General features: G+C 45.6%; 3 protein-coding genes across 4 annotated transcripts in view; 2 read left to right on the top strand and 1 right to left on the bottom strand.

The window, feature by feature from the left end:
* mvp (major vault protein) overlaps window positions 1–296 on the top strand; it is a 10,290-nt gene extending 9,994 nt beyond the window's left edge. For both annotated transcript variants that reach the window (XM_053443840.1, XM_053443841.1), the window contains one exon: window positions 13–296. In XM_053443840.1, coding sequence (XP_053299815.1) covers window positions 13–126 — 114 coding nt within the window. In that variant the 3' untranslated portion in view covers window positions 127–296. The remainder of the gene's footprint in view (window positions 1–12) is intronic.
* A 5,438-nt stretch (window positions 297–5,734) lies between these two features.
* LOC128459147 (proline-rich transmembrane protein 2) lies at window positions 5,735–6,556 on the bottom strand. Its single transcript, XM_053444249.1, has 3 exons — window positions 6,517–6,556; window positions 6,076–6,365; window positions 5,735–5,890 (listed from the first exon to the last, which is right to left on the bottom strand). The coding sequence occupies exons 1-3, from the start codon at window positions 6,554–6,556 to the stop codon at window positions 5,735–5,737; spliced, it is 486 nt and encodes a 161-aa protein (XP_053300224.1).
* Window positions 6,557–10,274: 3,718 nt separating this feature from the next.
* On the top strand, window positions 10,275–13,301 carry LOC128459146 (zinc finger protein 358). Its single transcript, XM_053444248.1, has 2 exons — window positions 10,275–10,467; window positions 11,178–13,301. The coding sequence occupies exons 1-2, from the start codon at window positions 10,275–10,277 to the stop codon at window positions 12,212–12,214; spliced, it is 1,230 nt and encodes a 409-aa protein (XP_053300223.1). The 3' UTR covers window positions 12,215–13,301.
* Window positions 13,302–15,194: the final 1,893 nt, after the last annotated feature.

Raw genomic sequence — 15,194 nt, 5'->3', positions numbered from 1 at the left:
TTTCTCCTGCAGGTGAAGATGCTCCAGGCTCTGGGCCTGAAGTCCACCCTCATCACTGACGGGTCATCACCCATCAACCTCTTCACCACCGCCAGCGGCCTGCTGGGGGCGCTGCCGGGCCAGTGAGGAAGAGGAGGAAGAGGAGGAAGAGGAGGCAAATGTTCAGAAGAAGCTCATCATGTCATTAGATTCTCTTCGTGTGTTTGTAACTCTTCAGATTCCTGTTAAAACTCGACAAATGAAGGAGAAAGTTTCTGTAAACTAGGTTCAGTCCAAATAAAACTGTTTACATGTGACACGTGTCTGCTCCTGTGGTGAGAACATGAAGATCAATAACCTTCAGAGTTCAAAACTCTGTTATGAACTTTAAAAAATATTATTTTTCCTGAACTCAAAACCAAGTTTACTTGTGTATTTTGTATTATGAGATATGTGCTCTGTGCTGGTTTGATTTACTCAGAACACAGTGTTTAAATGTGCAGAGGAGCCGGTGGGTCATCAGGACTCCATGGGGACATGATGGGGACAGGATGGGGACAGGATGGGGACAGGTTGGGGACATGATGGGGACATCATGGGGACATCATGGGACATGATGGGGACATGATGGGGACATGATGGGGACATGATGGGGACATGATGGGGACATGTTGGGGACATGTTGGGGACATGATGGGGACATGATGGCGGACATCATGGGGACATGATGGGGACAGGATGGGGACAGGATGGGGACAGGATGGGGACATGTTGGGGACATGATGGGGACAGGATGGGGACAGGATGGGGACATGTTGGGGACATGTTGGGGACATGATGGGGACATGATGGGGACATCATGGGGACATCATGGGGACATGATGGGGACATGTTGGGGACATGATGGGGACAGGATGGGGACAGGATGGGGACATGATGGGGACATGTTGGGGACATGATGGGGACAGGATGGGGACATCATGGGGACATGATGGGGACATCATGGGGACATCATGGGGACATGATGGGGACATCATGGCGGACATGATGGGGACATGATGGGGACATGATGGGGACGGCAGACGATGAGGATCAGGCGGCGACTCTTTAATTGAATCCATCGATCAGATAATTGAGTGGGAGGAGGATAATGAAATCCCTCGAGGTCGACTGTGATCCTCTCAGTCTGTCTCCTCTGGATCTTCTGCTCCCGTCTCCACATCCAGGTCCTCAGAGGAAACTGTTGATATGTTATTAATATAAAACTGCTCCGTCCATCAGCTCCAGATCACACACATCAGTCCTCTGAACAGGTCGCATTATTTACATCAAGATCCATAAATTATTCTGAGAAAACAAGGAAAAGTAAAAAATGTTTGAGGTCGTTAAAGTTTCTATATTTGTTAAAGTTTACATCTGATGTGTTCGTCACAAACAAACAAACAAACAAACAAACAAACGACTCCGAGTCCACGAGCATCAACCTGCTATGAAAACTTCCTCACATCCTCTTCCTCCTCCTCGTCTTCCTCCTCTTCCTCCTCCTCCTCCTCTTCCTCAGCTGCATTATGACACACCTCCTCCTCCTCCCTCCTCTCTCTCTGTCTTCTGATGGATTTTGCACCTTTTGTTTCCTCTCCTTCTCTCCTGGTCATTCCTTCTTTCCTTCTTTCTTTCTTTTTTCATTCTGTTTTTTCTCTCACTCCTCTGTTTCAAGACTCAACTTTTCAAACCTTCACAGAAACAATACAAATCATTTTCCTGTTTCATCTACCCTTCATCCTCTCCTTGTCTCCTTCTCTCCTTCCCCTCATCTCCTAACCTCCGTCTGTCTCTTCTTCTCTCGTCCTGTTTCCTCGGAGCTCCACTCGCTCAATAATTTATAAGAATTTCAAATGAAGGAGAGAGAAAGTGAGATATTTTATTAACGAAGAGGAATCAGACCTCCCTCTCTCCCTCTCTCTCTCTCTCTCTCTCTCTCTCCCTCCCTCTCTCCCTCTCTCTCTCTCTCTCTCTCTCTCTCTCCCTCTCTCTCTCTCTCTCCCCCTCTCCCTCCCTCTCTCTCCCTCTCTATCTCTCTCTATCTCTCTCCCTCTCTCTCTCTCTCTCTCTCCCTCCCTCTCTCCCTCTCTCTCTCTCTCTCCCTCTCTCTCTCCCTCTCTCTCTCTCTCACTCTCTATCTCTGTCTCTCTCTCCCTCTCTATCTATCTCTCTCTCTCTCTCTCTCTCTCTCTCTCTCTCTCTCTTGGCCCCATCCCAACACCATCCACTGCATTGCACTCCCTTGCCAATGGTTGCCTTGACAACCCGCTCTCTCTCTCGTCCTAGAAACAGCCCCCCCCCCCCCCCCCCCCATGTCTACTTCATGTCACATTACAACCCAAGCAAAATAAAAGCACAGACGTTTAGCAAAATAAAACATCAATTTCATTTCTACAATCTGAATTAAGATTTTATTTCTACTGTATTCATAAGCATGTTCTCACTTCCTGTAGGTGTGTGGCTTCGGAGCTGAGGCCTTAATTACTGATCTGATTTCTCTCTGAGCCACAGATCGATGAGCTCAGACCTTCACAGACTGTAGATATTTTATTATGTCATTTTAAACCTGTGAGTCAGAACAATGTGATTTTCTATTAGAGGTTTTAACAGAGCTCTAGCAGCTGCAGCACCTTTTGAAATCCATCACGATTCAGGACGATTCATGAATCCACAGACTGGGAGGAGTTTGTATTTGACTGGAATTTATTCCCTTCAATCATCTTTGATAAACGTGAATATAGTGTTATGAATGTTAGTTTAAGGCATGCACAGGCACACTCCAGTGTGTGGAGCATAAACAGGAGGTGACGGTCGACTCATGCTTACAGCGTCCCCTCACTTTGGCATTTAAAAAGAGCAAGCAGGAAGCAGGTTATACCGAGCTGTACAAACAGTAGATCACCATGTCGATACAAAAGATCCAGAGGATGAGAATAGAAATATAAAAATACAAAGGTCGGGTAACCAGGTCTCAGAAGAGCTTTTACAAAGGAGATGAAAACCAAAGAAAAGTGTCATTTAAAATACAGCTTCTATCCAGTGTGAACAGGAGACGTGAGGAGGAAGTGAAAAGTTCTGTGAGAAGATTCACCAGGTCAAAGTTTTATATTTCTGTATCGTAGTTACAGTGTCAGTTGAAAGTTTCCCCGACAGCTCTTCACCTTCATCATGTTTCAGATTCTCTCTTCCAGCTGTTTCTCCTCATTTTGTTCCCGACACAGAAACGGTTGAATCAATAACTCGATGGAATATTCAGAACAGACTGAAGGAAGAAGTTCAACAAAGTTCAGCAGAGAGAAAATGTATAATATGTGTTCATATTTATTTCTCAGCTGATTTGTGATCGAATCAGACGCCGACTTCACCGAAAGGGAGAGAATTCCAAAAGTTTGATTTGTTACTGATTGAAATTGTTATAGTTTTATCTCAATATCATTCAAAATGACTGATGGTTTAAATTAACCTGATCAATCTTCCTCAGAACTTTTAATGTCTTCATGTAACACAATGGAATTTCAATATAATATACATGTATACACACACATATATATACATATACACTACAGCAGTTTTTCCATGTACAGAAATTGTGCCAGAAGAGTTGAAGGCAGACGTCTGTAGAAATGATAAAACCCTGCACATTATAACATGATGACGATGTTTGAGTTCCAACAGTAACACAACAGATCCAAACAATAGTTGTAACAGTCGGTTCAAATCATCAGACACGTGAGGCGACTCTGAGCGGCAGCGCAAGCAAAGTCGTTAGAAACTGAGAACGAGTCCGAGCAGAACTCAGAGAAGCTTCATCGACACGGAGCGGATTCTTCGTTGCATAATGTGATTAGTAAACATGCTACATACATGAGGACGTGTTCGGCTGCGTCCACGCCAGCTGCAGGCGTCAACAGCACCGCCATGACCACGCCCACATTCATCTGAAAAGCCCGATTCATTCTGAAACAAACATCGACATCATCGTTCTACACAAACTGAATGGATGTGATTTTATATCGTGTTTTAATCCTCAAGCGACTTCGATGACGTCATCACCTAACAGCTGTTTCCATGTCATGTGACGTGAACGCAGAGTGACCTCACCCAACCCCACCCAACCTCACCCAACCCCACCCGACTCCACCCAACCCCACCCAACCCCACCAGACTCCACCTGACCTCACCCGACCCCACATGACCTCAGTGACTCCGTCTGATTGGTGCAAAGTTCAAACGTTGAGTCACTCAACAGCAGCGACATTTTCTTAAACCCACAGTTTGTGTGTGAGTGGTTTGTGGGTCAGTTACTGTTCACAACAATGAGTACTGTTTATTTACAAAGTGCTACTCAGTTAGCGCTCGTGCTAAATGAGGCTACGTTGGATGTAAAAGCTTGTTGTAATAATTACTGTAAACATGCACAGGGCGGAGGAGGTGAAGCCCTAATTTATCTGTTCACAACACGTGTGTTAGAGACACACACGTTAAAACACAGCTAATGTGAGGGTAGCGCTGGTGCTAGCACAGCTAATGTGAATAAAGGAAGTGAAATATTCTCAAAGCGTTTCAGAGATGGATCCTCACGTTAGCTCTTTAACTAGTTTCCCGTCGTACATGTAGTGGAAGCATTTTGTGTTGATGTATGAAAGTAAACGTCCTTTTTTCAGAGCGACTGATTGAACAACGAGTCGTCGTAGAGCAGCTGACGTCAGGACATTAGTCTGTGTGATCGACCACCAGGGGGCAGCACTCGTCTGCCTCGGTGGTTGTGCGGTGCAGACGACGTTTAGATTCTGAAAACGTCTCCGATCACATGTCAGTGCGTTTGTCTTCTTCTGTCCTTCGTTCACGTGAAAGAGACGAACAGTTCATCGCTTCAGGTTCGGATTCGTTTGGCATCAAAAAGTGTAAAACACGTCCGTCAGTTCACACGATGTCCGAACTGTGGCACCGAGCTTCATTTACACGTCAGTGCCGGTGGACACGGACCCAGTCCGACATCAGATGGGACAGAGAGTAGCGAGAGGAAGCGACGAGGAAGTTTGATGAGGCGTCCAGCAGGGGGCGCCGGTGTGGGGTTGGTTCGTTGGTGGTGTCGTGGGTAGAGCGTCAGGTGGAACATGCTCATCGTGCAGCGAGAAACAACAGCAAAGAACGGAACAGATTTTTATAACTCGTTTTTCATCCGGTGCTGGAGCGTGAAAAAGGGGCGGGGCTTCAGGAACGAGAGGAAACGAGAAGTCCAGAAATCAGTCTCACTGCTGACGCTCGTCTCATTAGGACTTTAATATCACTGCAGTGAGAGAGAGGGGGGGGGGGGGGGAGAGAGAGAGTGAGAGAGAGAGAGAGAGAGAGAGAGAGAGAGAGAGAGAGAGAGAGAGAGACACACACACAGAGAGAGACAGAGAGACAGAGAGACATTTATAAAATAAAGTTGGATAAACATCAGATTTGTATTTGCTTTTTTTCATTCATGCAATTATTTTAACCATATTAAAAAGATATTAAACTAATACGAGACAACAGAATGGACTTGAATGCTTCTGTTCAGCAGCGCTGGTTAAATGTTAAAAACACTGGAAACTTGGTTTAGACTTAAATTAAAATTTCAACAGAAATCAATCAGATTATTAAGAAGATCTGACTTTAAGATTCTGGAATAATTTCACTTGCTGAATTTGAGATGAATAAACTAAATTCATTTGGGTTGAAGAAGTCAAAGAGCCTGCAGTTCCTTACAGCCCCAGTTGAGGGCGATGGCTGCAGCAATGATGGCGATTCCTCCCAAGATGGACACCACCGACAGGATCATGGCGTTCCGGCCCAGACGACGAGCCCCGTCCAGGTTCCCCTGCTGAAGACTGTTCCTGGACTGAGACCAGAGGAGACAGTGATCTGACACGTGACTACAAGTTACCAACAAGAACAATGATGTCTGTCTGTTGTGTGTGTGTGTGTGTGAGTGTGTGTGTGTGTGTGTGTGTGTGTGTGTGTGTGTGTGTGTGTGTGTGTGTGTGTGTGTGTGTGTGTGTGTGTGTGAGCCCTCCACACTGGTACCATCACAGAGAAGGTGAGTGCTACGATGTTGATTGGCCACAGGGGGCAGAAGCAGGACAGGATGGCCAGGATCAGGTAGTCCCGCGGCTTGGACCCGTCCACCGGGCCCTCTATGAAGCCGCTGGGCCGGCGGGTGAGCGAGGGGCGGGGCGAGCCCGGCGCTAACGAGCCGGACCGGCTGCCCAAGCCCGAGCGCCCGTTGGCGTGGCCGCCCGGCTTGGCGTGCAGCATGGGCGACACAGAGGACACTGTGGGGGAGGAGTCGACCATCGCCGGAGCGACTCCGTTACCTGGAGGAGAAGAAGAAGAACGAGGGAGGATTGAGTTTCTGATTCAGGTTCAAACAGAGAATCTGACGTCGTGAACGTTTTTCTTTATCGACAGAAGTTTGCCTGTTTGTCGTCATTTGAAGGAAGAGAAGAAGAAAAGACATTTTATTACTGGTGTCCATGTGGTCGCTGATCACAGTCAGGTGCTCCATGGCTCCGCCCCCCTCTATCATCTCCTCTGCCGCTGAGGAGGCGGCTCCCTGCTCAGCTGGTTGAGAGGTCACAGGGGCGTGGTCTGCCTGGCCGCCATCGGGCTGCGTGCTGATTGGCTGCTGTGTCTCCTCCATGCTGCTGGGACTAGTGGCCATTGGATGAAGCTGCGTGTTGAAGAAACGTGACGGCTCGCTCTGGAAAGGAAGGATGACATCACGTGGTTTTTCTTTTGGATTCTGTTTGAAGTCTCTTTACACAACAGAGCAGTACCACCGGAAACCATCGGAGGCAGAGTTGCCAAAAGGAGCACGTCAGTTTCCTTTTTTCTTTTTCTAACATTAACCATCGACGCCTCAGAGGAAATCAGTGAGAAATTCATCCAGAAATCTTCCACATAAACGATTTTGTCTTGATGCAGTTTCATGTAAAATCTTTAAATGAAAAGTTAACGACCACAGCCCAGTGTCTCTGGAGCTGCTGCTCTCTGGCTCCTGCTGGTGTGTGGCTGGTGTGTGCTTCCTGTGTGGGTGTCGTGATGTTACGAACTTCAGATGTGAGCGACGGTGTGGACGACAAACTGCAACAGAGCAGGTTCAGAGGAAGACTCCTCTGTGAATATCACAGTCACCATCGGATTGATGACTGGTTCCCCTCGGTCGCCTCCAGGGAGCAAACACTGCAGCACAACTGGAAGAGCTGACAGAGCCACAGGGTTTTCTTACAGAGCAACATTCTCTCTGACGCTCTGCATCTCTTCATGAAACAAGATCCTGGTCCTCAAAGATCCTCTGAACAAACCCTCCATCCAGAAATGACTTCACAACTAATGCAACATCTGTCTCTCTCGGTCTCTGTCTCTGTTTCTGTCTCTGTCTCTGTCTCTCTCTCTGTCTCTCTCTCCGTCTCTCTCTCTCTCTCTCTCTCTCTCTGTCTCTGTCTCTGTCTCTCTCTCTCTCTCTCTCTCTCTCTCTCTCTCTCTTCTCTCTCTCTCTCTCTCTCTGTCTGTCTGTCTGATGTTCTCACATTAGATATTTTCGCAAAAACTCAAATGTATGTCATTAAGACAGAATTTTTTTGTGATGAGATAAATGTCATATTGTTATAACTAGATGTGAACAAAAAATCACATGATGAGTTCTCATCTGAATTTTCTTATATCTGGAGGAGCAGGGGGTGGCCCAAGGACACTGCCTATCTTCACCGATTGGATGGTACTAGCTGTCAATCACACTGTGGTACTCACCCCCCAACAGAAGCAGATTTATTTTCTATAGACTTCCATAGAAACTACCAGTGGAGTCGCCCCCTGCTGGTCAGGGAGAGAAGACAGGTTTTAAGATCTTCAACACTGGCTTCGCTTTCAGCACCCGGAGTCTATTTGTGTTTTAATTTCTGATTTATCTTCTAATTTGCTGTTCAACTTAATATTTAATTAGCAAACTATTTGATAAATTAAGACATTTATAGTGGAAAAGTATAATTTTTGCTCATGTATATTTTCCACCTCTATAAGTTGAATATATATTTTTTTAGATTTGTGTGTGTCACAAAACAACATTTCTTTGTTGGTTTTATTATTATGTTTTATTCTGATTAATATATCTTGTGCTTCATTGGAAAGACAAAGCCAGTTCTCAACTAATAGGACACATCTGGTTCTGGAGGAAACACCAACACGACAGTATTTTATACATAATTGACACACACTGCTGCATGAGTATGTCTTGTATCATTTCACATACACACACACACAGACAAAGACAAACACACATACACACACACACACACACACACAATAAAAATGCACCAAATGCATTGCAGGCAGACAAAGGAAAAATGTTGAATCCAGATGGAGGCAGCCTGACACACCCACAGAGGATCAGCAGCACATGTTCCTCACACATGTGAAATAAAAAGACCAGCAGCTCTCACCTGCTCCTAGTCCACAGGAAGCTGCAGGCTGATGCTCATCTTCTCTCAGAGGGAGAAACAGGCTTTAATCCTGACACCGAATCAGATCTAAACCAAATGTGAATCACGACTCAGTACAAACCTTCAGAAGGTGGAGGAGCAGCTCTGCAGCAGTTTAATGTTTCATTTGTGATGCAGAGTGGAGGAGTGTCCTGCCGCAGCTCTGGTCCTCTGCAAGAGGTAAGAGGGGAGGGAGGTGTGTGTGTGTGTGTGTGTGTGTGTGTATGTGTGTGTGTGTGTGTGTGTGTGTGTGTGTGTGTGTGTGTGTGTGCTGCAGTAATTGCAGTACAGTCACTGCTGTTCGTGTTCCACAGGGTCAAGCTGACTGGAGCTAATAGCAGTTCCTCTCAAAACAATTCAAAATAAAAGCCTAGATGGAGCTCTGCAGGGTTCTGTCATTAAATAAGCCCCCCCATTACATTTGTATTTCAACCTGCAGTGGGTAACAGCGATGCTTTTATTTTGAAGGCAAATGTGCCAATGTCCTGTGTAGTGTTGGTTGAACACCGGAAACGCACTGAACCTGTTTCTGTCCCATCCTGAGGTTTGTGCTGACAAAGTAAAATCGAACAATGCAGCATTAAAGTCTTATTTCTATCATTATCATTTATAATGACATTTACACCCATGTCAGTGTTGATGTATCATATATTACAGCGATTGAAATGCATTATGTAATAAATGTGATAACACAAAATAAAAGAAATTGTCTCTTCTTCCTGTTTGATTAGGATCTGAATGTATAATATTTTGATGATTGACCAAAGAGTCGGTCAAACGCACCAACTGCGACTGATTTACATACCACCAATTTTTAAGATTATTATTGTTTGTATTTTGTATCGTTAAATGGATAACTAGATAATAAGTCACATTTATCTCTTCAGACCAACACAATGCAGACACATGCACATGACGCCACCAACAGAGACCACGAGATATTAAAACCACAGAAATTTAAAATATCTATTTGATTTTATATTTTCTTCTCTAGTCTTGAGTTCTAAGTTTTATTACATTACATTTAACTGACGCTTTTGTCCAAAGCGACTGCCATTTTTAGTACACTCAACAGTAATGAGGGGCCACTTAGGGGTTCAGTGTCTTGCCAAGGACACTTCGGCATGCAGATGGGGAATAGTGGGGTTTGAACCGGCAACCTTCATGTTGGAGAACGCCCGCTCTACCCCCTTGGCCACACCGCCCCGTTCCTGCACTGTTTTCACTTTTTATAAATACCCATACATCTGCTGAACCATTATTCTACAGGCTTAGTATGTGAATATTGTAAACATAAGTGATGATCATACAATAAGGAAACAAAGAGCTTTTACTTTGGTCCATGTATCACCTGCTCACAATGAGGAGGCGGGATTTATGAGTCATACTGAAGCCAGTCACCAGGGGGCGATCAAAGGGAATTGTCATGTCATGCATCTTTATTCAGAGTTTCTGTTTAGTCCAAATTCTGGTTTGGTGTTGTCGCTGGTGTTTCCGGTCGGTCTGTTGTTGTCGTTGGTGTTTCCGGTAGTGTTTCCGGTCGGTCTGTTGTTGTTGTTCCTAGTGTTTCCGGTCGGTCTGTTGTTGTCGCTGGTGTTTCCGGTAGTGCTTCCGGTCGGTTTGTTGTTGTCGCTAGTGTTTCCGGTAGTGTTTCCGGTCGGTTTGTTGTTGTCGCTGGTGTTTCCGGTAGTGTTTCCGGTCGGTTTGTTGTTGTCGCTGGTGTTTCCGGTGCCGCAGCGGATCACGATGAGCAAACTGCCGCAGCTCAGCTCCTTCCTGTCGCAGCGGCTCGGCGCGCTGCTCCGGGACGTCCTGGACGTGGTGGAGGACGCGGTGACCGAGTACCGGGAGGAGGCGGCCAGGACCCGGCGGGAGAACGACAGCCTGCGGAGACAGCTGCGGGACATCCTGCTGCTGGGGACCGACACCGACTGGCTGAGTAAGGCCGAGACACCACAGCTCCGCCCCGGACTGCGTCGAGAAAAGAGCTCAGTTTAGATTCACGAAGAGATTTAAGGCAGAAAACTGATGTTAAACACAGACTTTAAAGTTTCCGACGTTCGTTAAAGATTCTCTTCGTTATTCGGCTTCTTCTAAATTAACCAACTTTAAAGATTTACCGACTTTTTATGTCATTTTCATGTTACTTCCCTTTTACACCAGTTTCTAGCAGGACGTAATCTAGCTTCCGCAAACGCACGTGTTGTTTTGTTGTTGTTATTCCATTATTATCATTTGTGTGCTTCTAATAAACCATCGTGTGACAGTTATTGTGGAGAGGAGCGTTTATGTTTCAGCTGGATCCAGATTCTCAACAAACTTCTGTCCTTGTTTCAGATTCAGATTCCTTTATTGATATGCTATATTTTCATTATATATTTAATATTAACAAATTAAATATATATTTTCCTTCATATCTGAATGTGTGAACAAAAACGGTTAAAACTAAAATCTTACTTGTCAACACGATATCACAGAAGCGCCAATTCAGGACGATCTGATTATATTTGGGAGGTCAAAGGTCACATTGAGGTCAAAGGTCACATTGACCTCGCATGAATTTAGAATGAAAATGAACTGGTTGATTCTCATGTTCCAGTTCCTCTCAGGAGGATTCTAATTGGTCTATTTGTTTCTCTGTGGTTCCAGGATCCAGGTCCAGTCTCGGTTTGGAGGCTCCTGAGCAGCAGCTCACGGATCCGGATCCGAGGCCGCGCTCAGAGGAGCCAGACTCCTCCCTGAAGCAGCCCCGCCCGCCGGCTCCTCCCTCAGCGAAGCAGCCTCACGAGCACATCGTGTCCGTGCAGCTGCTTTCCGTCCAGAACAGAACGCCCCCCAGGAAGATCCTCCTCCCCAGGAACCAGGACCCCGCTGAGGCCTGGGAGCCAGAGCTGAAGCCCGATCCTCAGCAGGAGGAGAGCAGCCAGGCGTCACCACGTCCTCGAGACTCCACCTTCAATCTTCCCTCCGCCTCCGCCGCCAAAAACCACGTTGAGATCCCAGCGTGCAGAGACGAGCCACGAGTTCCTGCTGAGATCAAAACGGAACCTCAGGAGTTCAGCGTGAGTGAAGATGAAGGTCACACAGAGTCTGTGACAGCGGTGTCACACGCTCACATCACACAGGACGGGTCGAAGCCCAGAACCACAGACACAGACCGGGCAGGCCGACATGAAGCTCATGGAAACAAGAAGCCCTCTCAGGAGAGGTTAACGGCTCCAGCTGAGGATGGAGCACTAGCTGGTTATAACTCTGAGCTCATCCACCGCTGCCCCCGCTGTGGCGAGGCGTTTGGCCAGGCTAACAGTCTCCGCCTCCACCTGGAGCAGAGACAAAAGGCCTACGCCTGCGACTGGTGCTGCAAGTCCTTCGCGCAGTCGGCCGACCTGCGGCGCCACCTGCGCACACACACGGGCGAGAGGCCGCACTGCTGCACCTTCTGCTCCAAGAGCTTCAGCCAGCGAGGAAACCTGCGGCGCCACCTGAGGATCCACACGGGCGAGCGGCCGTACAGCTGCCCGTTCTGCTGCCGCACCTTCAGCGACGGAGACACCATGAAGAAACACAAGCGCACACATTCAGGAGAGAAACCCTACCGCTGCGTCCGGTGCTCCAAGACCTTCACCACGGCCAGCGGCCTGCAGATTCACTTAAAGAAGGACATGTGCTTCGTGGCCAACGCCTGATTGGACAGGAGGAAGTGATGCTGCTGGGACGAGGCGTGTGGCTGCAGCCGGAGGGGGGGGGGGAATGCACGCCGCTGAAAACAAAACCCTCTGTGCAGATGAGATGTTTCCTGTTGTGTTTTCCTAGACACACAAACACATCAGTCTTCATTGGTTTGTTTTCTGCCTCCTTCTTGCACGAGCGTCTGACTTGGGAACTCGTCTGATTGGTTGAAAGGACAGATCAGGCAGCCAATGAGTGACCAGGAGTCATTTCTTTGCGTTGCTGTGGATCGGGACGAGTTGTGCGTCTCGGCAGCTTCACAGCTTTACTGACTGATGTTGTTCAAGCCTTTGTGTTAATTTATTTATATTTATTTTTTTATGTCAACTAAACCCTGGAGAGGACGATTCAGCTGAAATGAAAAGTGATTTGAAGGAAAAAAGTTTGACTGTAACTTGAGAATCGAGGAATATTTCACATTTTCTTTCTCACGACTGAAACGGACGGAATCTGTTTCTGTTTCTCCTCAGAAATGAATCTGTGTAAACGAGGATCGACGGTAACGTCTCTTTAACTCTGTGTTAGTAGAAGAAATCTTTCCTATAAACAGGAAGACCTCACTGTGAACTCAGCTATTTTTTTCTTGGAACATCAGTAACTATATCTGTTCTGTATTAGGGATTTTATCATTATGAATACATTTCTCTGGGTCTGATCACGATTTGTTAGAGTAAAACTAACATGAACTGGGAAACAGCAGAGTGACCACTAGAGGTCAGTGGTGTCCCTAATATAATATTGACTCATAATACAGACAGGGTGCGTGTGTGTGCGTGAGTGTGCGTGAGTGAGTGTGCGTGCGTGAGTGTGAGTGTGTGTGCGTGCGTGCGTGCCGTCTTCACGCTGATGAAGTCCTGCTTCTGGCTGCTGCTAAGTTAAGATGAATATTATTTATTTTGTCAGAGTTGGACGACTGTGAAGACACATGAAGGAGTCACAGTGTGAATGTGTCCATCGTCTCTGCAGATTGTCTCATTATGAATATTTTGTAATCATGTAAAACATTTTGGGTTTTTAGGCAAAATAAATGTTGAGTGAAACGTGTGCATCTAAACTGTTGATTAATTTAAGTGGTTAGTTTCAGTTTGATTTTGTAAAATATATACATCCTAGTACATTTACATTGAAAAGAAAAAAGTAAGGATATATATGGTATATTTATATGTCAAATCTTACTAAATGTATAAGTAACATTATGATTACAAGTATGAAGTTTTGCAAAGTGCTTTAATTTAACGATCAAATCATTTATAGGTGAAATGCTTCTTGTTGTAGTTCTCTTTTCTATCTATGGGGGGCAGTATAAACCCACTCAGCTGAAATGAATGGGAACAAACCAAAGTCACATTCGTGTTTGTGTTGAATCCAAATTTACTTTTGCTTCGTACATAAAACATCTGATAGAAATGTAAGAACAACTGTAAAGCACAGATCAGTGTAAACAACAATATCGTATAGAAAGTCACACTCATACATTCAGTCGTGCATAAAAGAGAAACCATGTAACACTTTGAATTAGAAAACAGGCGTATAGAGATATAAAGCACTATATCAACATCTTGCATCATGCAACAACAAGGAATGACCACTGGTATTGATATATAATCATCATCAGTCATGGCAACAACAGTTTATTCTTTCACAGTCTCATTGAGTGCAATAGTAATGTGGTGTGTGCGTTTTGTAGCCTTATGACAAAACATGAGACAGTATTGAGATGGAAGCTGCCGACAGTTTGTGTCCAAGAGTCGTTCTGATATCTGTTGTCCAAAATTCAAAAATCATACAAATTATAGGGATGCCTTAAACAGTGGGTTTGTCTAATGTTAGCATTCGTTAGCTTTTCACCTGCAGCAGTTAGTTAACGCCCATGTCAGCTTGTGGCTCTAAAAATGATGTTATAACAAAAAATCAGGTAATTTCCGACAACATCAGAGTTTAAGATAAAGTTAACGTAAACTAGTTCAACCTGCTAGCAACAGTCGTCATGTGTGTTTGAAACATTTAAATGGAAGTTGCCTCCAGAATACTGCTAACATGGAGGAGGCGGGGTTTATAACCGATACTGCAGCCAGCCACTAGGGGGGATCAAGACCTTTCGGCTTCCCTTCTGGGGGCTGTCATGTCTGCCATCTTTCTGTGTCGTCTGTGGTTGAAAACCATTGAACACGTGAGATCTTAAACACTTGAACCTTCACCTGATCAGCAGGAAGATGTGACGTGTAACTAAAGTCTAACATATGAAGGGTGGAACTGGTGGAACTGGTGGAACTGGTGGTGGAGAACAAAAAAGAGAGAAAACTGGATCTGCTCCAGAGATCTGTTTGAATGTCATACGATTTGTTGTTCACCAGTTCTTCTTCTTCTTCTTCTTCTTCTTCTTCTGAATTCAAGGCACATCAGACAGTGAACGTAACCTTGTGACCCAGCAGAGGGCGCTCACTATCAGTTTGACCAGTTGCATTGCAGCAGTAAAGTCAGTCCGAGACAAATCTCAACAAATGTTTTTGGGAAACATTGAATCCAACTTGATCTTTAGCTCCACTGAGGAGTTTGTTTTCATTTGTTTGTTTGTTTGTTACCAGGTTTACACAAACCTACTGAAGTTCACTTTCTTTTAAGATGCAGATGTTATTCAAGGTTTTCACAGATGTCTCATGGATCTTGATTTTGAAAAGCAGCTTGTTTACAGGACTACGTGTGTGTGGTGAGTTTAAGAGAGTGTTGGGCCTTGGCAGAGGTTTGAGCTCTGAGTCACATTCTGGTTGGAGTCCGTGAGGGCCCTGTTCCCTACAGCCCCCCCCCCCCCCCCCCCCCGGCAGTGAGGCTGCACAGCTGCAGTGTTTAGGTTGTTCAACAAGTCCAAGTGCAACACGAGACGTGTCCATGCTCACAGTTCAAGTCCAAGAAGAAACGTAGTTTGTCTTAACTTCTGAA

Source organism: Pleuronectes platessa, chromosome 16 (assembly GCF_947347685.1).
Source record: "Pleuronectes platessa chromosome 16, fPlePla1.1, whole genome shotgun sequence".
Classification (NCBI taxonomy): Eukaryota; Metazoa; Chordata; class Actinopteri; order Pleuronectiformes; family Pleuronectidae; genus Pleuronectes; species Pleuronectes platessa.
This window is presented reverse-complemented; position numbering and strand designations above follow the sequence as displayed.

Bases quoted from the DNA above. Each gene is read 5' to 3' on its own strand.
- LOC128459146 (XM_053444248.1), top strand. From the start codon at position 10,275: ATGAGCAAACTGCCGCAGCTCAGCTCCTTCCTGTCGCAGCGGCTCGGC. The intron at 10,468-11,177 runs GTAAGGCCGAGA...CTGTGGTTCCAG, and splicing joins GACCGACACCGACTGGCTGA to GATCCAGGTCCAGTCTCGGT.
- LOC128459147 (XM_053444249.1), bottom strand. From the start codon at position 6,556: ATGGAGCACCTGACTGTGATCAGCGACCACATGGACACCA. The intron at 6,366-6,516 runs GTAATAAAATGT...CTTCTCCTCCAG, and splicing joins CAGCGACCACATGGACACCA to GTAACGGAGTCGCTCCGGCG. The intron at 5,891-6,075 runs GTACCAGTGTGG...CTCTGGTCTCAG, and splicing joins CACTCACCTTCTCTGTGATG to TCCAGGAACAGTCTTCAGCA.